Source organism: Boleophthalmus pectinirostris, unplaced genomic scaffold (genome assembly GCF_026225935.1).
Source record: "Boleophthalmus pectinirostris isolate CB_2022bp ecotype Guang Dong unplaced genomic scaffold, ASM2622593v1 HiC_scaffold_8, whole genome shotgun sequence".
Taxonomy (NCBI): Eukaryota; Metazoa; Chordata; class Actinopteri; order Gobiiformes; family Gobiidae; genus Boleophthalmus; species Boleophthalmus pectinirostris.
In genome coordinates, this window is record NW_026571515.1 from 37,810,851 (window position 1) to 37,833,422 (window position 22,572).

The window sequence follows — 22,572 nt, forward strand, 5'->3', positions numbered from 1 at the left end:
ATCAGGGGTGGATGATTTTGAAAAATTTGAAATAGCATTTATTTGAAGAGGGGGTATTATGCAAAATCAATTTTTTGAGTTTTCTACCACGTTATAATGTTGTGCCCCTCATCAAAAACATGCCTGAAGAGATTTTAGATGTCACCCATGCATGAAGCATTTTTGCAATCTCTCCTGGGCCCTATTCCAAACCCTCCTTATGGTTCGCTGTAAGACTCTAATAATACTGATAATGCCTTGCACTTGTAACAAGCCCCTCAAAGCACTTCACTCTAATCATTATTCACTCTCCCCATACTGAGTGGTGGTAAGATACTATTGTAGCCACAGCTGCCCTGAGGCTGAATGACAGAAATAAGGCTACCATTCTACGCTATCGGCCCATCCAGCCACCACCAATCATTCACGCACACACCACTTTCATACTAGGTAATATGGGTGATGTGTTATGCCTAAGGACACAACAACAGAACTTGGTCAGGGCAGGAATCGATCCTCTTACCCTTGGATTGAGGGACTGCTCTAACCACTGAGCCATTCTGTGCAATGCTCAATGACTCAATGCCTGCCTCAGTGCCTACGTCACCCATGGTCCCATTCTTCTCCATGAATATAGAAAAGCATAGCATAGAGTAGTTTCATTAGTGGGATGCATGCTGATTGTGTTGTGATAGCTCTCTGAAGTGGGAGTGGCTTAACACAAAGGGGGGGGGACTCAGAAGATCAAAAACAAAAATGAAACTTGGCCATACCAGCTTGTCAAAGCCTGATCCTGTCAGATCTCAGAAGCTAAGCAAGGTCGGGCCTGGTTAGTACTTTGATGGGAGAGTGCTGGGAACACCAGGTGCCACAGTGGGGCACCAGTGACAAAAACTGTTGTTGTGTCCTTAGACAAGACACTTCACCCACCTTCCTTGTATGAAAGTGGTGTGTGCGTGAGTGTTGGTGGTGTTCGGAATGACCGATGGCGCAGATTGGCACTCGCACTTCCATCAGTGGCTACAATAGTAGTTTACCACCTCCAGGTATTGAGTGAATAAATAATACTCTGTAAAGCGTCTTTGTGACATATGTCTGTCAAAAGTGTTATATAAATAAAAACTTACTTATAAAACATGGTAATACTTTATTTTAGGCTAATACAGCATTTTCAAAACAATAAAAGGTAACATGGTGATAATGCGTTACCATCTACAAAAGGAAAACTGTTGAACTGTTTTGAAATCAAACTATTTAATACCCAGACTCAGATGAAGATTGTGGTCTGAACAGTGGATGGGACAAATGCAGAGGGTGAAATTCTTTATGAATATGGGTAGGCCTGTCACGAAAAATACTAAATCAACTTGTAGTTCAATAAATGAAAGCTGGAACTATAACTTTTGGAGGTCAGCATTTATTGTTTGTACTTTTTCTTTGTATTAGTGGGGGATTTTGTGTTTTTTTTTTTAGTACTACAGTAAGATTTAAGCTGTAGAACTTTGAATATATAACTTCTATGTCACTAACTACTAAAGTGTTTATTCTGCTATTTATTTATTTATGTATTCTAGCCCATGCCCATAATCCTGTTTTATCGTTATTGTGGTATACATAAACAGCAGTATATCACACTTCAAAATATGTGACAGGCCTTAGCTATGGGTACAAAAATATACATTATCTTTTATTTATGTCATTGGTCTGTTTGATGCTGATTTACTCAAACAGCTCTCCTTATATTCCCTATACAAATAAAATTCAAAGCTATGCAAAGTCCCTCAAAAGTTGTAAAAAAGTACCTATTCTCTGGAAATGTACAAGCCACAAACATTCAGTGAATCCATTTGAAAAGATATATGAGGAGAGTTGCACAGAGGATTATCCACTTGACAAAAAGGCTGCAGTTTGTATGGGCAGTGAAAAGAGCAGCTGGGCTAGAGACACACTGCCACCTACTGACGATCACGCACAATAACAACAATAGATTCTCAGACTTTCAGAGTGGTACTGAATAAATTGCTTAGACAGATTATCTTTTACAATACAGTGCTCCCCTCTTCTATCATGTCAATTGAACAGGCTGAGTACTTTACATTTTTCATATTAAAACTAATCTGTATGCGTAAAATATTTAGTTAATGTACTATTTGTGTTTTGAGATTTTTGAGCACAATGAAATGATGAATGAGTATTTTAATGACACTGCTAACAATGCTTTACACTTGTATATCGCTTGACAAGCTTCTCAAAATGATTTTATGTAGCCACAGCTGCCCTGGGAGAGACTGATGAGAGTGAGGCAGCCAATCTGCACCATCACCCCACCCATCTGACCACTAACACAATCGCATACGTCACATTAATAAAAGGGAAGGTAGGTGGTGTTTTTTAAGTCACGCTCTTAAGGTTAACTCTGTATTTTGTATTGATGCTAATATAGAGTGGGTAGTGTTACTGGAAACAAAACATGTATTTTTCATTACATTTTACCAGTATTATTATTATTTCTGGCTTTTAAGAAATAATAATTGGGAAACCATTTCTTATAAACGCGTTCACCCATGAAAATAAAATAATAATACGCTGTATTTAAAGCTGCTCTTTGTAAGATTTCTGGTAGATGGTTTGTCACCTGCTTGTTTCCATAGAGATGTTATTGCTGTGCCTGGAATGTTCCACAGTATGACATTAAACATATTTAACTATATGGAAACAAGAAGGTGTGTTAGTGGTCAGATGGGGGGGGTGATGGTGCAGATTGGCTGCCTCACTCATCTGTGCCTGGAATGTTCCACAGTATGACATTAAACATATTTAACTATATGGAAACAAGAAGGTGACCACAATAGGTCAGTAGGCCAGCTAAGCCTTACTCACAATAAGAATATGTGTGTTTCAAGGTATCTTCATCAGCAATAGAGGCTTTGCACCGTCACGTGTCTCCCATGGCAGCGGTACCTACGCCGTCTTGACACCGGGCACGCTATGCCATTGACTTCAGTAGCATCGAAGAAACATGGGCAAGTTTTGCTGTGTATTTGGCTGTTCTAGCCGCTCTGAACGGGATAAAACGATTTGTTTCTGGAAATTACTCATCAGGGAGCTCAAACAAGGGAATTATCGGAAAAAAGACGCGGATTATGGCTAGCAAAAATAAACGCCAAAGAGATTTCCAATGGTACCATCAAGACACATGAAATTTCATCAAGGTATTTGCTATTTAAATTGTTTCATAGCCTATTTAATGAAAGAAGCACATTTACTGAACTAAAATTTCATTAATTTATGTAGGAAAACCCGCACTAGTTTACGAGTCAACGAACCCGCACTGGGCTCCTGTGATCAACATGGCGCACGAGTTGAGTCGCACCTTGATCTTGCACCTTTTTTTCGATAATTCCCTTGTTTCAGCTCCCTGATGAGTAATTTCCAGAGGAACAGTGAAAAAAAACATTTTATCCTTTTCAGAGCATCTAGAACAACCAAATACACAACAAAACCTGCCCATGTTTCTCCAGTGCTACTGAAGTCAATGGCATAGCGTGCCCGGTGTCATGGCGGCGCAGTTACCGTTGCCATAGGGGACACGTGACGGTGCAAAGCCTCTATAAAATACATCTGTAATTCATTAAATGCAAGATGGATATTCAAAGCCATAGTGAGGAATATTCTATAAAGATACACAGTGCACCTTTAATTATTAAAAAAACATAGGTTAATAATAGCCTGGATCTGTACTCACTGAAGTTATGAGCGATCTTGTGGTTGAGCATGATGTTCTGTGTGTGAATGGGCTCCATGATGCTGTGTACGGTCCCTGAATTCTTCACTGCAAACTGTTCGAACAAACGCGACTTGTCAATCTCAATCTTCTTACCCCCACTCTGGGACCAGATCGACTTTGAGACCTGTACAAAGAGGAAATAATTTAGGAATTTAGTCAATTCAGGGATTATCCAGGACTAAACTACGATTAATCCATGTCAGGACTAACCTAGAATTAAACCAGGACTAAACATGACCTATCAGTGGCTGTAGTTACATGCACACTTAAACTATGATTATCATTATATATTGAAGCTAAAGATTTGTGAAAATGAAACGTAAACAGCAAAATGATCAGATTCTTTCTGATCATGTTCTTGCTGATTCCTCACATTACCCTGTGCAGCGTGCATGTCCTTTAAGGCTTTTTAAAGTTCTAGAACAGTACCTCAGATGGTAAAGCGTTTGCCCACTGATCCGAGGGTCAGTTATTAGATTCCCACTCTCCACATTATATTATTGGTAGAGCGGTCAGATCCACTGACACACAAGTCGGCGGTGCAATTCCAGCTCCCACAAATGAATGCTGTCATTGTGGCCTTGGGCAAGACACTTAACCCATCTCGCCCCCAGTGTCTTTGTTCACTGGTGTATGTATGTGTTTGTGAATGGATGAGTGGCTCCTTGATGGAAAATGAGTGTCTTAAAGGTGGGAAAGCGCTGTATAATAATAATGATGACCATAGAAATCAGATATGAATCAGATTTTAACAAGCATGAAACCACAGCCAACGATTCATGGAGATTCTTTTCCTGGCTCAGACCACATCCAGTTCACCCAAAGTTCACAATTTTCACCTTGATGTAAGAAAGTCCAAATAAATAAAAAACAGTCAAGAGAAATTACGATAGTATAAATGTATAATGTTGTTTAAAGGACACATATTTTGCAGTGTTTGTATTGTAATTGGCATTTGAACATGCTCTTAAGTACCACTGCTTTGGCATTTCATGTTTTAGTTCTTAAAAGAATACATGTACACAGATCCATCATCTGGATTAGATTTTAGCACGTCCTACTGGCAGCAATGAAATTTATACCATGAAAGAAAAGCTAGCTATTTAAGCAATGCTGTTGGCATGTTAAAACAAGCATGCAGTTGTATTCACAGTTGTGATTTGACAGCAGAAATACTCAGAACAAGTCTGGTAATGATTTGGGGACTTCTACCTTTGACGTCATAAAACAGGGAAAATTGAAACAGAGTGATTTCTTCAGTATTAATAAAGAGTGAATTAAGTGAATTACAACTAAAGGTTATGTTTTTGATGAGCGAGTAATGTTATATCATGGTGAACAGCTCAAAAAAGTTCATTTGACATAATATGTGTTCTTTAAGTTTAGCAGATTGTGTTTTAGTACATTTTAAAATAAAATGATCTCATTATACTGGGAAATCAATGTGAATAGACTAGAGACCTAAAATCCATTACCTTATCTGGACCAATCACATCCCAGTGGAAGGGCTTGGTTAGATTCGTCTGCGGTTTTGGTTTCATGGGTAGGGGAGGGGGCATCGGAGGAGGAGGAATGACGGACTGAGGAGGAGTAGGATCCGAGAACGCAGGGGGAGGTAGAGGAGGAGGAGAAGGAGAAGGTGCCGAAGAAGGTAAGACTGGATCTAGAGGTTGTGGGTGCGAATCACTGTTGGAATTTGGCACGTCACTTAATCGAGGTGGGAGTGTAGGAGTAGTGGGAGAGTCAGGTGCTAGGATAACAGTAGAATGGGGACTAAATGGCGACGCTGGTAGAACGTTGATAGGAGATTTGATGTTTATAGTTGAATTTGGAACGGAATTTTGTTTGATCGGTTGAGGGATGAAGTAAGGGAGAGTGTTATCATCAGATGGTAATTCGCTTGAAGAGCTTGGAACAGCTGCATTCGCGCGAGGCCTTGGTACCGGTTTAAATACTTCACTGTAAATAGGTTCTGAGTTAACATTAGCAGAAGTTGCATTATCCGCGTCGTTATTAGCCACCGTGCTAGCCGGTTCTTGCTCTGTTTCGCTATCCTCCTCCTCCTCCTCCTCTGCTATGCTAGTGTGTCGTAGTGAAGTTCTAGGTCCGCCCGCGCTGGATTTTCTTTTCCAGTCTGTGCACAGTTTTTCGATGGCCTGGACCCACGCATCGCGCTCACTTTTGACAGAGATGGAGATGTTTGCTGCCTCCTGTGGTGGAATTCTGAAACTGCAGGCAAACAGACAAAAAAACAGGTCAACTTGGGTTACATGTAATAAAATAAAAGCAGCCACAATGGGAAAATTCCTGTGTTGCAACATACAGTTAAAGATGCAGCAGGAGACTAGAAATATGCATAAAAACGTCAAGATAAATAACTGATAAAAAATATACTTAAATCTAACCAAATGAGACATGTTATTCAAGAATGGGTTATAGGTTTCAGTGAGGGCCATTGTCAAAGCAGGTAAAAATGTCAAAATAGGTCGACAATAGGTCAGTTGGTAAGAGTGTTTGTCCACTGATCAGAAGGTTGGTGGTTCAAATCCCGCTCTTGACATAAAAAAAAATAACAAAAAAATAAAAAACTTAATGATGGGTAAATGGAGCTTCGCGAAGCATTGACACCTCAGTCGCAATATTATCTCAAATGGTTGGACGTGTCTGAGGCCTCGGAGAAACACTGACCTCTAGTGGACAAATTTAACCATTGGCACGCAGGTGTCTCAGCATCGATGAAGTATTGTTAGTGTAAGACAATACTTGTGTGCAGAGCAACACCGTACAACAACAATAATGATGATGATTTAAAATAATATGTAAAGAGCAACATAAATAGCTGTAAATAAAAAAATAGGTGACCTTGTTAGATGGAATTAGATCAAAGTGATCCCAAACCATGGATCACTTTGTTCCACTTGTAGATGCCATCGAAAATTAAACAAATGCCAAAAATCGCCAAAAGTCACTAAAATCACCACTAACGTCACACAATACTCCTCACTACCTAACATTTTTAAGAAATATTGGTGCATCTTTTATACTGTAGCAGTTTGTCAAACCACGGAAGTGCGCTGAACACACTGAAGCACTCTGAACCAATCACAGAGCGGAACATTCGCTGAGCCAATGAAATGCTTCGATACACTGATGTATTTATTAAATGACAAATTGTAATACAGAAAGTAACTTAACAATATACACACAAGATAAAAAACAGAATGCCAGGGGGAGGTGTACATGTAAGAAAACCTTAATCGCCACTGTTACATAGTAAAAAAAAAATATTCATGGACATACAACTCTCCTATATCAATACAGCTTTTTGTTTACACTTTTAGAGACAGAAGATAAGTATAATTCTAATTGCTTAATTAAAACAGGAAAAAATAAAGAAGCGTGTGAGAATTTACATTTGTGAATATAAAATTTGCCAAATACAACAATTAAATTAATTACCACTCTTTTATTTGGGTCTAAATTCTTTTCATGTACACCAAAAATAATATGTTCAAATTTTAATGAAATGTTAGGGTCTATATGATCTTTGATAAATTTTAAGCAGTCCTTCCAAAATGTTTTAGTAATAGAGCATTTCCAAAAAAGATGACTGATTGTTTCAGGATATTCTTTACAAAATGTGCAGTTAGGATTAATAGTTTTAATATATTTTAGCATAAATTGGTTAGTAGGGTAAATTTTGTGCATAAGTTTAAAGGAGACATCCCTCATCTTATTATTTATCAGAGTAATTTGTTTCAGAAAGAACAAGACGTGCTCCGGAGCTCCGTCTCATTTGCCCATCACTAAAAAAACATCATGGGTTGAGTGGTGATCCAGTGACCGGCAGGTTGGCGGTGTGATTTCAGCTCCCACAGATGACTTGAGCAAGACTCTTAACCCACCTTGCCCTCAGTGTCTGCATACTCTGGTGTATGAACGTATGAATGGGTGTGTGGTTCCTTCTTGAATGAGAGAGAGAAAAAGAGACAGAACCGCCATCCCGTATTGGAGGGTATTTGGCGTAAATTATTAGATTATTATTAGAGCGCGCAGAGCTTTACGCACGCTGCTCTGTTGGCACGAGAGGAGCCACATACGCCTGACCTCCTGCAGGTGAGAGCGCGTGGAGGTGCCAGGTTAACGAGTGCGTAAAAGTCCACAACTTTAAGTGCGCGCACAAGGAGAATGAGCGCTGCCGTCGCCTCTTTATAAACTTTTATGAGTTTATAAGGGACCTACGCATTTCTGGGTCCCTGTGTAAGCCGCTCTGTCCTCTATGACCAGGTATAATTCTAATCTTTTATCCCTTATTCATGAAAATATCCAGATTCCTAAATCATTGATCTTTTTAGTGTCTCTATCTGACTGCGAGCCCGGCACCGGTTCACTGTCGCCACATACTGAGTTTTACAGCGCATTCTCGTGCGCCCTGGTCTTCTCCTGCTCCTGTCCATTCACAAAAATGTCTAAACTGCCACACAATTCAGTTTTTCGTGGTTTCTCTGCTTGGCCGTATCATTGCGCCTTGAGCCAAATGCGTGTCACCGCGCGCTTCCACCTGCAGTGTCAGGTAACGCCCCGTAACCTCTTCATTCATAAAGTTCCAAATTCTTACACATCTGTCCCTTGTAGCCGCTGCTCGGCTGCACTCGCAGTACCAGGACCTTTTCTTCAACAATAGGATTCTGCCACTCCGACCAAAGGATAAAGAAATGTCGGAGTGCAGGGACGTTTGATAAAAAATGGAAATGCTGCTACTCTGACAATAACGCGTCAATATCAGAGTGATGGTATGTCGGATCGGCAACTGTAAAGTTATGTTAGCTAGTAGCCACTCACCTTCATAGTCGTAGGTGAAATTTTCAAAAAATAAACTGTGTCCGTTGTCCACTTTGGAGCGGGCTGTGATTCAATGTTGATCAATGAGACGATGTACGTCGGAAAAGGATATTTTCAGTAAATTTATAAGGGATGTAGTCTATGTAAACAACTTCGGTTCGTCCATCGTGAGTTCAATCAACAGAGTGACAATTCACCGGCAGTAGGCGTGCACAAAGGTCACTGAACGCGTATCAGCGTGATAATAGTCTATTTTGACATTTTTACCTGCTTTGACAACGGCCCTCACTCAAACTTATAACCCATTCTTGAATAACATGTCTCATTTGATTAGATTTAAATATATTTGTATTAGTTATTTATCTAGACTTTTTATGCATATTTCAATCCTCCTGTTGTCAAGAGCAGGATTTGAACCGCCAACCTTCAGATAAATGGACAAATGCTCTACTGACTGAACTACTGTCAGTAAATGTGACTAAAACATCATAATTTGTCCTAAAAAGTCAGAAAGTATTGGTCACAGAAATATGCCACTATTTACAACTGAATCATGGCCACTTATGATTTTTAATTTTTTATCATTATGTTATATTATGGCTTATTATTGCTCATTGACTTATTAAAAAAAAAATTAAGTTAACAAGTGTTGCTACATGACCAAACATCTACATGACCAAAATTGACTTAGCATTAGCACGCAGGACTCACTGGTATTCATTTTTGCTGGTGATGAGGCTGAAGGTCTCTGGGCTTTGCGTTTTTTGGACTGTGGTGTTTCCGTCCGACAGGTGAATCACGGTGGAGACAGGGGGCGCCGTCTCTCCATCCGCTGTGGTTCTGCGTTTGACAGGGTTCATAACCAGTTGACCAGGGTGGAGCTGCACCTCATACCTGAGAGACAAAATCAGTCAGGGCTCTACACAGAATACAGATCCAGTTTACACATTTTAGACATGTTTAAAATACACCGTGACAGGTTTCCAGGTTTTTTCTAACTATGACTTGGTTTGGTGGTATTGTATCTGTGGAAAGTATGTTTCAAAGTTTTACATCAGTTAAGAATAAAATACAGGAAGTGGCAGTGAATTCTAAAACAGAATCCATCTACCTCAACAACAGAGAAAATTTACTCCAAAATACAGAGACAATTTATGTGCAAGGACAGTTCGGACAGTTTAGTTCTCAAGACGATTATCAGAAAGCAGAATGGGCCTCTTACTGTATGTGTCTTTCATTTGGGTTGTCAGTTTCAAAGCTGAAATGCTGCAAGTTGGTTCAAACCTTAAATAACTCTCTCTGTGGCACATTTCTGTCTATTTACTGAAAATGAGAAAATCTTGTATGTGTCCTCTATCTGCAGGTGCCTATGACAGACTGAACTACTTACTACTTTACTAAAACACCATTTAGATCACTATATTTAAGATTTTATGCAAAAATTTAATTTTTTTCTTCGAGTCTGCCCATTTTTTTTGCTTAAAAATTTTACCTCCTGGTTGGAAATCTTGACATCAACTGTTTTGTAAAATATAAGAAAACATCTTTATTTAGTTGAAGTCATGTTGAAAGTATCAGAATCTTTGTTTTTTCCATTATGCTGAACTTTTGGACAGAATTCTTCCTAGTGTGATATTATCAGTATGGCACTCTCTAAAATAGATCTCTGAACTTCCTGTAATCTTCAACATATTTTTTTCTACTTTTCTTCATAAATTTCTTCTTGATTGGTGTAACATAATGAGAAGAATTTATATTTATATTTAAGAAGTATTACCCCACCAAATGAAGTCAAAATTAGAGAAGGATCCAAATCTGTCATACGCACTTTAAGGCATTGGTAGTTCGGATTCAGATGTTGATTTTAGAAGCTTTTTTACTTATAGTTCCTTTAAAACTCTAAACTAATCAGAGCAGGTTTGATGAAGACTGTACAGACATGCATATATAAAAACCCTAGATATGTTTTTACGAGGGAATATTACATAAACGGTTATAAGCTCAAACATGTTATATTTGCACAAATGTTACACAATTTATGCGCAAGGATAGTTCAGACAGTTTAGTAGTAGTAGTAGTAGTAGTAGTAGTAGTAGTATAGTAGTAGTAGTAGTAGTAGTTTATAAGGTCATTTTGCAGCACTACAAAACAAAACAAAGCAAAACATAGACTAGAACCCCATAGATCATGACTGAAAGGGTTTAGGCTGAATTAAACTGCACTTTTCTCTCCAATTTATGTCTCTCTTTTTTAATTTTAATCTTTATGATTATTTATGTTTTGATTTGTTTTTATTGTGATTTTAATGTATTTCTTATTCTGTAAAGCACTTTGAATTACTTTGTGTACGAATTGTGCTATACAAATAAACTTGCCTTGCCTTGCCTTAAAAAAGTACTGATAATACGAAACCCTATTGAACAATGAGAGCATTGCAAGAAAGAAAAGCAGCAAGTTTGCATTTTCACTTGTGACTTACTGTTAATATAAGAGACCAAAATATAAATTAAAACAAACACAACCTGGATGTATAATTTATTCATTCCAGAGCTGTATATCTTTATACTCTTTTTTTTTTAAAGGCTTCTGCAGTGTCAGACTTTTTGAAATCATCACTCAGGTTGTTCCATAAACTAACCCCTCTAACAGAAATACAATCACTTTTTCTCTTAGTTCTTATCTTCATTTTTTTAAAGATGTCAGTTCTTCAAACAATCAATCAACAGCAGATTCAGGTTAGTGCAGGACATATGGTCGTTTAGGACTTACATTACACCTGTAAAACTGAATGTAAGATGGCACTGGATTGTAAACTGCACATCTTCCCCAACAGCTTTAGTGTTAATTTAAATAGAAAGAAGCTGTAGTTTTTCATTTATTTCCGGCCAAACATGTTATTGCTCTCAACTGGAAGGAAATGGAGAGACCCAAAGTAAACCAGTGGATTAAATTAATGTTCAGCAATTTAGCACTGGAGAAGTTGGAGAAGGAAAACTTGAGGACTTTAAAGACATTTGGTTGCCCTTTTTGCACATTGTAAAGAATTCTGACATGTTGAAATTATAACTCAAACTGAGTGAACTGCATGTTTTAGGGTGGGGGAGGGTCTTAATGTATGCATGTATTTATTTATTTAATAGTTTATTTATTTACGTATTTTTTATCATGTAATTTTATGTTTCAGTATGTAAAATCTTAATAAAACATTTGTGAATAAAAAAATAAAAAAAAAGGTTCTAAGGTTATACTGACTCTCTTTGCTCGAGCGTATGATTCTAGGCCAGGAGTGGGCAAACTTTTGACTCGTGGGCCACAAAGGTTTCTAAAATTTGATGGAAGGGCCGGACCAGGAGCAGATGGATGGAGTGTTTTGGTAATCCACCTCATAAGAGAAAAAAATAACATGGGATATGTAGGAAATGTGCTTCAATTTCAACTGAAAATCATTACAAAGCATTACAACTTTTACTATTATAATTTATTCAAGTTTGGCGGGCTAGATTAAAAAGACTAAAGGGCCGCATTTGGACCCCGGGCCGTAGTTTGCCCACCCGTGTTCTAGGCCTTGTACATCACTACAGCTGTACTCAGGTCAACAAGATCAAAAAAATGTACATACTTTTACTTTAACAAAGAGAGGATTTGTTGGTGCATAGTAATAATAACACTTAACAAAATGTGAACTGCCCATTTTAAACACTAGTTATCATTAGACTAATAAAAATAAATTACAAGTCTTATTAACTTTGACCTTAGTGTACTGTTTTATACCCACTTGACCCATCTGAAGGAGGCCAGGCCGCCCCTGTGCAGCAGCAGTACCCCCTCTCGGACACTCTGCGGCGCTGTGGAGGGCTGAGCGGTTTCTGCACTGCCCTCTTCATGAGCCGTGTAGATGTTTCCATAAATTATTTTGTTCACCAATTCCATCATCTGAAACAAGACAAGAAGAAGACACACAAAGAGGAGGAGAAGGAGAATTTTGTTATTATATTATATTGTGATGTGTGAGCTACTTTATCCAAATAATTTCCCTTGTAGATCAATAAACTTTGTCTAAGTCTAAGAATTATTAAAGAAACTCTGTTTTGGGGAGGGAATATACCACCTGCTTGTTTCCATGGAGATGGTTTAATTATGATAATGCCATACAATTTCCACACCACACATCATATTCACACTGGGCAGGGTGAGTGAAGTGTCTATCCCATATTTTTGCTTTTAAGTGGTAGCCAGTGTGGTAGATTTGACTTGTGAGGCAACCTGGTGGTGTTTAATGCAATGCTGTGACAGTATCTCCATAGAAACAGCAGAGGGCAGATTTTTCATCCAAAAAGTTACACAGTGATGCTTAAAGATAGTAACAATATCCTGCTTAAATGGTCAAGGGTTTATTTTTACCTTTTATTTTGACCAGGATTTGTATTCACCCTGTGTGTGTCTGTGTGTCTGTCCACCCATGATAATTCCGCCATTTATGGACCAATTGTCACCAAATTTTGTATGTGGGTCAAGCCCCCATGCCTGATGCCGCAAAAAAAGTTTGGTGATGATCCAAGGTCATTTGAGGTTGCACGGGTCAATTGAAAGGTCACACCATTATAAAGGATTGGCAATTTCTGAACCATCTGCGGCCTAAAATATTCACCCAAATATCACACAAGTTGGCACACACATAACCGGAGTACACTGGATGACACAGCTTGAAACCAGTCAAGGTCACTTGAAGGTCAAGGTAACTAAGATCAAATATGTGTTTTTGGTCATAACTCCTCAAAGGATTGAGCTAGAGCAACGGGAGCGGTCTCAAAGTAAAGTAAAATATTAATAGTTTTCGAGATAATCAATAATTATAACAGTTCCTTCCTCTTTCAGTGTATGCCGTTAAAATTCTAATTGGAATGAAAATAATTTCCGTTTCTTGTTTTTCTGGTGATACACAACACACTGATCTACAGTCACACAACTAACACACACACAACTCATGAAAAATGACATTTTGGTTCCACACTAGTAAACACAGACATTCTCATGTGTGACCAATATCACACAAATGTTCATGGGCCTGTACACATACACACATTGCATGGTGGATATAACGATCATGTAATATGGGCTGGGCTCCTCATAAGCTGCTTCTGTGGTGATGAACTGTCCCCACCGATGCCTCACAGGGGACCAGGTTGCTCTCTCTGACTGCGCTTGTTTAATGTTCATTTTAGCTGCCCCCCACCTGTATTAAATATTATTGGACTATAGAGTGTGATGTCATCTGAGACCCAGCAGGTATGATTTACGTTCAGACCTTGTACTTGTCCTCCATAGACGTGGCCTCCAGCTCATAGTCATGGTGACCTCTGAAGGAGATGGAGAACCTGGAACCTGCTCCGTCATCACAGCTCTTCACGATGGAGAAGGGCAGCTGCCTTTTGACGATGCCCTTCTCAATACTGCACAGGAACTTGGTGCTGAAGTCAAACTGCACACAGGACATAGACATGAGGGAGGCTGGTCATTAACTCATTGTAAATCAGTATGTCTTTTGATCAGAGCAGAATACGCTTAGATGAGTGTTTCCCAAACTTTTTTTCTGGTGACCCATATTTTAAAAGTCACAGACCTTCACGACCCAAGTCAATAGACATTATTCGTAGATCAAAAAATAAAGGTGGATTTGACCATTATTGAACATTAATGAGAATATTTTATCGTGTCTCTGAACAATTAGTATTACTCAGTCACTGAAGCAGCAATAAAAGGATCCATAAGTCGCCCATTTGGACATTAAATGTAGCCCATTTCTTTTTCTTTTCAACGTTCAATTGAACCAGCAATACTGGAACAAAAAAGTCAATAAAATAATTACAACACTCGTACCAGGTTCATGGCTCCTGACTTCCCACACTTCCCTGAAGTGCACTGACTTTTGCTGATTTATCACCCTTCTTTTTGGACAACCAAGCAAGTATTTCTCTACTTTAGCTGCAGGAACACTCATTCAGGGCAGGCAGAGAGGATTTGCTGATTCACTAACTCTCTCATGTCAGAACTGTATATTGCAGATCTACATGCAGATAGTGACAAGGCAACTCAAAAAAAAAAAATCTCTTTAGACAACTGTAAGCTGGTTAAAATGAACTAGGTCACATTTTGAAGACAGAAGACTTTAATTACAGTTAAATTAAAGATGACAGCCAAATTGATGGGAAATAATGAGTTGTTTTGGTTCTCAAGACAATTATCAGAAAGCAGATTGGGCCTCATACTGTGTGTGTCTCTCATTTGGGTTGCTAGTTTCAACACGAAAAATGATGAAAGTTGGTTCAAACCTTAAATAACCCTCTCTGTGGCACATGGGGCATTGCCTGTTTGTGTACTGAGAATGAGAAAACCTTGCATGTGTTCTCCATCTGCAGGTTAACATGCCTATGACAGACTCATTTCTTTAATAAAACACAGTCATGATCATTATATTTAAGATTTTACATCAAAAATTTACATTCTTTATTTTGAGTTTGGCCATTTTTTAGTTTAAAAATTTACCTTCTGGTTGGAAATCATGACAACAACTGTTATTTAGTTGAAGCCATGTTGAAAAAATCATAAATAAATTATGCAGAATTCTTCCTAGTGTGATATTATCAGCATGGCACTCTCTAAAATAATACCCTGCACTTCCTCTAACCTTCAACATATTTTTTCAACATTTCTTCATAAATTTCTTCTTGATTGGTGTAAAATAATCAGAAAAATTTATATTTACAACAAGTATTATCTCACTAAATGAAGTCAAAATTAGAGAATCATGTGCACTGGCAACTCGGGTTCAGTTTTAGAGCATTTTTACTCACAGTTCCTTTAAAACTCTCAACTTATTAGAGCAGGTTTGGTGAAGATTGTACAGACATGCATATATAAAAACCCTAGATATGTTTTTACGAGGGATTACATAAAGGGTTATAAGGTCAAACGTGTTATATTTGCACAAATGTACAGAAAGTTGAAATAAAAAGTGAACTGACCTGTATAACACGTTTCTGCCACCTGTAGCGTCCATGTTTGTGAACACTGAAGTTGTACAGGGTCTGCTTCGGCTCCTGCAACTACAGCCCAGACATCGAATATTAAACAATTATTTGCGTCACAATTTAAATTATGATTATTTGAAACATTTAAGATGCCCATATTAAGCTATTTCCTAATCTACTGTACACAGCAATTTTTTTTAATTTTAGGGTAAAATATTTCAGAGTTGTTTTTACCACCAAAAGTGTTATTTTATCTATTTGAAAGTTAAATGCGGGTTTGAGTTGGGGTTATTTGCCAGAGTTGATGTGGTTGAGGTTAATTCAACTTCTCTTAGTGTTAATTTTGCTCTCCCATTCACCACTTCAAACTCTTGCGAGAGAAGACCAGTTTGAACCAGTTTTGTCCATTATTTCATCTTAAATTAACTCAAATAAAGTAAAAATAAAACACCTCTGTGTGTTGTTTAACTAAATCAGGATAACTCTACAAAGTGTTATCTGTTTACTCTCAAAACATTAATATAACTCTGGATTTCGGGGTTAAACAGGAATTTTGGTCCAGTGTTACTTAATTAACATTTTCAAAAATGTTAAATTAGCTCTAGAACAGATTGGACTCATATAAACTCTGAGAAAATGTTAAAGTTGATTCTGTGAGAGTCAGTTTTAACACTCCACTTTTTGCTGTGTATGTTGTAATGTTGTTTCCTCATCAAAAGTACCTCAAAATGGAAAACACTCTGTTCTACTTTGTGATGACATGTGGTAATACACAAAGTGATCCACTGTGTTTTTAAACTCTGCACACCCTCACTAAAATCATTTGGATAATTTCAGATCTGGATTTGCCAATCTCTACTGAATTAAAAGTCAAAGGCAGAGGCGGTGTTACCATTAGGCAAAAGTAGGCGGCTGCCCAGGGACCCCGAACCTGGAGGGGCCCCCTACCAATTGCCCAATTTAATTTTCTCTCAATATAACATTAAATGAAAGTAGTTTACATTTAAATTCATGAGAAAAATAATAACAATCATATGTATAGATGTAAGCAAAAATGTAATTGTAGTAGCAATAAATTAAAACTAAAACTACTTTCAGCTCTGATTATTTAGTTGACTTCCTAACTAAGTTTTCAATCAACCATAATTCAAATAAATAGAGATGTGCATGTCTCAAGAACAATGGGAAGAAATAGGCAATAAATATATACAGTAAATACAAAACAAAAAAACAATAAAACAAAACCAAAAAAAGTGCATTGCAGTTTACTAACTCTGCCACTGGTCAAAGGCAGGTATTGACTTGAAAACCACCGCTTCATGACATCACAAAGTAGGACAAAGCATTTTGAGTTTTGGAGTTGTAGACAGACTAATAATAAAAGGTTACTCAAATGTGTGAATGAAACAAAACACAACTCCAGATCTGTTTTAGAGGCGGTAACAGCATTAAACCATGTCATAAAGTTCACAACAGTCAATTTTGTGTAATATGGGACCTTTATGGGTGTGTTTCTAAATACAAATGTAAAGCTATACTGTGGAATATTTCAGGCAGAGCAAAAAAAACCTCCACAGAGTCAAGCTAACGGCAGACTCTCCACATTAAAAGTTAAGAAATACTTTAAACCCTTGACATTTTGGTATTGCACTGTCTCATGAATGAAGAAACACAATGCGCTGATGTAATTTCGAGATTATCTGTGGAGATCATCTTTGCTGTGGACTCTTCTGGTTCGTAGTTACGTAGAAGTACAAGTCACATTCCTGTTTTGTTATTATCAAACACAGACAGAAATGCGAGTGCTTAAACCAAAAGAACAAGAAGAACGGCTCATAAACAGGACAGTTCTGTGAGGACAAATGCTTGGGTTAGTGATTAATTCAAACAGGTTTTGAGAAAGTAGAACACAAACACAATGGAAAGGTAATTATGAGGTGTTACTTACTGTGACGTTCTGAGCTGGGATCTAGGGTGAGAATATTACAAATCACTACAAAATCACAGTGGCTGCAAGTATTTAGGTTATAAAGTGTATGTATAAAAAAATATCCTTATTTCGATGTGGTCATATTTAAAAAACTGCTGCTGCTGTAGTTTAGCCCCATAGACTGTATGTAAAAATGGACATAGCCTCTGATAATAGCTCTTTAATGACAGTTGATGGAGCTTTGTGTTGTCAAAATTTCAGTGGACAGAAACAAACTGGTGTTAATGAATTCTCTGTATGGGTTAAATCAGGTAAAACTTGAAGCCATAGACCTGATCCCAGGCCACATACGGCACTTTTGTTGACTCTGACCGGCCCCTTTAAACTCATTTGGAATTACAAAATAAACATATGTAACATGTATCTTAATTTTACCTCATACATGGACTACAACTGCATTGTTTTTGTTTTAGAGGTGTTTTTTATGACATTTTTTTGTAAGGCAGCCTCACTTTTTCATTGCTTAGTCATAACATAAACTCTTACCAGTCTTACCAGCTCATCAAGACAATTACTTCTTTTTAGAAATGCAACTAATTAATAGCCCACCCCTGCCACAGACAATAGTCACTTTATTAAAATAGTAAATAGTATATTAAACGAACAACCTATTAAAATTCTAATGAATTAAAGTAAAGATTACCCGATTGTTAAACGTAGAATATTTGAGTTTGTGGCACTGTTGTAATATTTATTGTGCCTTCAAATTAGCAAACATCTCTCTTTATAAACACCAAAGTGTCTCTGCTGAAGTCTTCATTTTATTTGAAGGAGCCGGAAGAGCCGTATGTGATCTTCCTATTTGGAACGTGGTGGCTAGTGTGTTAGCTATGTCCATTTATATATACAGTATGTGTGAACTTTTGAACATGTTGTCAGGGACATCCACTCACAGCTCCCTGTTCACTTTGCCTGATCTACTAACTAACTAAGTAACATCTTTGGTTGTAGGATCTCCATGGAGATGGTACTGGTTTGCCTAGAACGTTCCATAGTATGGCATAGAAAACTCAAGCCGGAAAGTCAAAGTCAAAGATCAGATCTGTGAAGAAGCAAGCCTGCTTACAGTAACAATGTATGTTTTTGTCTATGTTTAGTCTAATGCTATACTGTGGGACATTTCAGGCAAAGCCATAACATGTCCCTGGAGGCAAACAGGTGCCACATCATGTACCAGAAAAATGACTTTTAATTACTTTAATTACTATGCTGCATGACATACCATTTTAGAACATATCAAACTAAGAGCAATAAAACACAAACATCAAATTAAAACATGACCTGTTTGCTGTAGCTCATGTCTGTGTTCATGTAGTGCACAGTCTCTGTTTTGAATCACTGGTGAATGAAACTGCCCTCGGTAACAATAAAGACTCTTTGAACCTTAAATGGTTTAAGGTAGGTTACACTTCATTGTCCCCAGAGTAAAATCTGTCATCTGCAGGTGCCTTGGGTAAACCAGTGGATTACTGAAATAAAAGTGAATAGAGTGTGCATGGAGGAGAGCTACAGCAGTTCTCCTGGGCTTAAATCAGAAAGTCCCCAAAAGAACAGCACTAATTTACCAACATCCCCCTAGATTTTAAAGGGACAGTCATATTTAAATTTACGTTGACATTACGACCCAACACGTTTGAGGTGAGGGAAGTAACAAAAATAACCAAGGAAAATGGAAAATGAAATAAATTAAATAACATTTAATTAACAGGGGTGTAAAAGGTAAATTAACAAAACAGACTAAACTATAGAGAACATACTTTAAACTAAGAAACAAAACAACAGACAACGAGTTTTGTGCCAGAAAACGGGTCACGCAGGCTTACACAAAACAAGTGGTAAAACTAAGGGACACACACAAAACTAAACCACAAGTTCCCAAAATTAAACCACAAACAGAATCGAGTGACCAAACAAAAAAAAGGCACAAAACAAAACTTAACTCCACATGAAAACGAACACAAAATGAACAGGTACTGGTAACCTCCTTAAATAGGGGGCGGTGGCTGCAGGTGAGGTGGGCGTAGACCTGCCCCACCAATCACAGGCCAGGGCTCTCACAGCAGGAGTCAGGAGAACTCAGCAAAATAATTAAGAACACACAAAACAAATAAAACTAAAGGCCTGGGTCCGTAACAGTTGACTAAAGAAATTCTTCATTAACTAAATATGAATCCACTAAAAAGGGGGCACATCTTTGAAGCGTTGGAAAAAGATCTCAAAACAATTAGGATCTTGCACAAAAACTACTATATACATGTAGAGAAGTAGAAGTAATATGAAATGTCATATGTTTATGTGTAAAGGCAAATTAAACTGTCCAGTCACTCACAAAACTCCAGCTAAGTAACTTCATGCATCTCCACTCTGCTGTGGTCCATGGTGTTGGGAAGGTGACTTTAAAAATGTATTCCCCTACAGATTACAGATTACATACCCCAAAATGAAGTTTGTAACATAACCCATTAAATTACTTAAAGTGAGTAAATAAAAGATAAAAGAAAATAAAAAGCTCAGACTTTACTCAACCAAAAAAAAATATTATTGATAGAAGACGATGAGACACGGTCCATGCAGCATGATTTAGTCCTGTTAAATTCTGTTTTAGACCTGGTTTAGACCTGATTTAGTCCTGGTTTAGTCCTGGTTTGGACCTGGTTTTAGACCTGGTTTAAACCTGGTTTTAGTCCTGGTTTAGTCCTGGTTTAAACCTGGTTTTAGACCTGGTTTAAACCTGGTTTTAGTCCTGGTTTAGTCCTGGTTTAAACCTGGTTTTAGACCTGGTTTAAACCTGGTTTTAGACCTGGTTTAAACCTGGTTTTAGACCTGGTTTAAACCTGATTTAGTCCTGGTTTAGTCTTGGTTTAGACCTGGTTTAAACCTGGTTTAGTCCTGGTTTAGTCTTGGTTTAGACCTGGTTTGGACCTGGTTTAGTCCTGGTTTAGTCTTGGTTTAGACCTGGTTTGGACCTGGTTTAGTGTCTGGCAATGAGTGGAATTACCAAAAAAAAAGAAAAAAAAAGAAAAGAAAAAGAAAAAAAAGGGATATAGCCCGAAATGTGAAAACAGGAAAATACCGCTGTGTAATGCATTTATTTCAACAAAGTAATCTAATTACCACTCATTTAAACAGTAATTGTAACTGAATACAGTTACTCATAATTTGTACTCTGATTACGTAACTCCGGTACATGTAATCTGTCACTCCAGAACACTGTCCATAAATCAGTATAATGTAAAAGGTACAATGTGGTACCTGCATCACCTAGAAAATTAAAACTATACTTCAGAACATTCTCCTACAACTGGGGAGGATTATAGCCAGTTATAGTTTTCTGTTTGTCTATTTTGGCTTTAATAAAATTAATTTAAAGACTCTGTTGTATTGAATGACCCCGTTACCTGTTCAGAGCTCTTTTGTTTGCGCAGCTGCTCGCGGTCTTTTCTGGCCTGGTTCAGAGCGTCGTCGATGGACAGCTCTCCTCTCTTCACTTTGTTCATGATGATCAGCTGCATCTCATTGCTCAGCTGAAACACAAACACAACACTTTTACTTTTACTGGTGCATTTCACACATGCACACACATCACACCAAAATTGTGGCTAAACTCGGACTAAACCTGGAAATAAATGTGAACTAGACCAGGACTAGACCAGGATCAAACTTAAATCAAAGTCCACAACAGGAATAATGATACGAGCATAAACTTGGGACAAAACTGGGACTAAATCCAGAACTAAACCAGGAGTAAACCAGGACTAAACCAAAACTAAACTAAGACTAAACCAGGACTAAACCAAGACTAAACCAGGACTAAACTAAGACTAAATCAGGACTAAACCAGGACTAAACCAAGACTAAACCAGGACTAAACTAAGACTAAATCAGGACTAAACCAAGACTAAACCAGAATTAACCAAGACTAAACCAGGACTAAACTAAGACTAAATCAGGACTAAACCAGGACTAAACCAAGACTAAACCAGGACTAAACCAAGACTAAACCAGGACTAAACTAAGACTAAACCAGGACTAAACCAAGACTAAACCAGGACTAAATTAAGACTAAACCAGGACGAAACCAAGACTACACCAAGACTAAACCAGGACTAAACCAGGACTAAACCAGGACTAAACCAGAACTAAACCAAGACTAAACCAAGACTAAACCAGGACTAAACCAAGACTAAACCAAGACTACACCAGGACTAAACCAAGACTAAACCAAGACTAAACCAGGACTAAACTAAGACTAAACCAGGAATAAACCAAGACTAAACTAAGACTAAACCAGGATTAAGCCAAGACTAAACCAGGACTAAACTAAGATTAACCAAGACTAAACCAACACTAAACCAACACTAAACCAGGACTAAACCAGGACCATGCCAAGTTTATATAAGGACTAAACTCTGGATCAAACCAGGACAGGTATGAATATAACTTAGAAAAATGTATTGATTGACAAGAGTAATTACTTTAACACAGTGATTCAATAGTACACTACAGTAAAAAGCAAATTAAATATAGTTAAAATATGTATACAATAAGTCAGTAATAAAAGAAAATAGAACTCCATCTTTCGTACTGAAGGTTTCATTTTCAAGCGCTTTAATCGCCAGAGAAGATAAGGATTCAAATTTATTTTCTTATCTAAACATGCCTTATGCAACTTTTAATGCTCTGCCTGGAAAGTTCCTCAGTATGGCATTAAACGTATTCATCTCGCTTTTATTTAATTTGACGCATTACTACTGCAAGAGGGGGTGACTCTCCGCAAATCTGACCTGTAATTTGGCCAGATATCATTACAGCATTCCATGTAAAGCAATGGCAACTCCATGAAGACGAGCAGATGATAAACTCTACACTAGAAAAGTTACAGAGTGCATCTTTAAAGGAGTACCGTGTATGATAAAAGATTACAGTATAAAATAGCAGTATAAAAT

At 37.7% G+C, this 22,572-nt stretch overlaps 1 protein-coding gene across 1 annotated transcript in view; it reads right to left on the reverse strand.

The window, feature by feature from the left end:
• Positions 1-22,572, reverse strand: part of LOC110154621 (uncharacterized) — a 125,761-nt gene that overhangs the window by 93,602 nt on the left and 9,587 nt on the right. The window contains exons 3-10 of the mRNA XM_020918629.2: positions 21,025-21,150; positions 17,585-17,605; positions 15,631-15,711; positions 13,914-14,087; positions 12,384-12,541; positions 9,320-9,502; positions 5,242-5,995; positions 3,725-3,890 (exon numbers count right to left, since the gene is read on the reverse strand). Coding sequence (XP_020774288.2) covers positions 3,725-3,890; positions 5,242-5,995; positions 9,320-9,502; positions 12,384-12,541; positions 13,914-14,087; positions 15,631-15,711; positions 17,585-17,605; positions 21,025-21,138 — 1,651 coding nt within the window. The 5' untranslated portion in view covers positions 21,139-21,150. The remainder of the gene's footprint in view (positions 1-3,724; positions 3,891-5,241; positions 5,996-9,319; positions 9,503-12,383; positions 12,542-13,913; positions 14,088-15,630; positions 15,712-17,584; positions 17,606-21,024; positions 21,151-22,572) is intronic.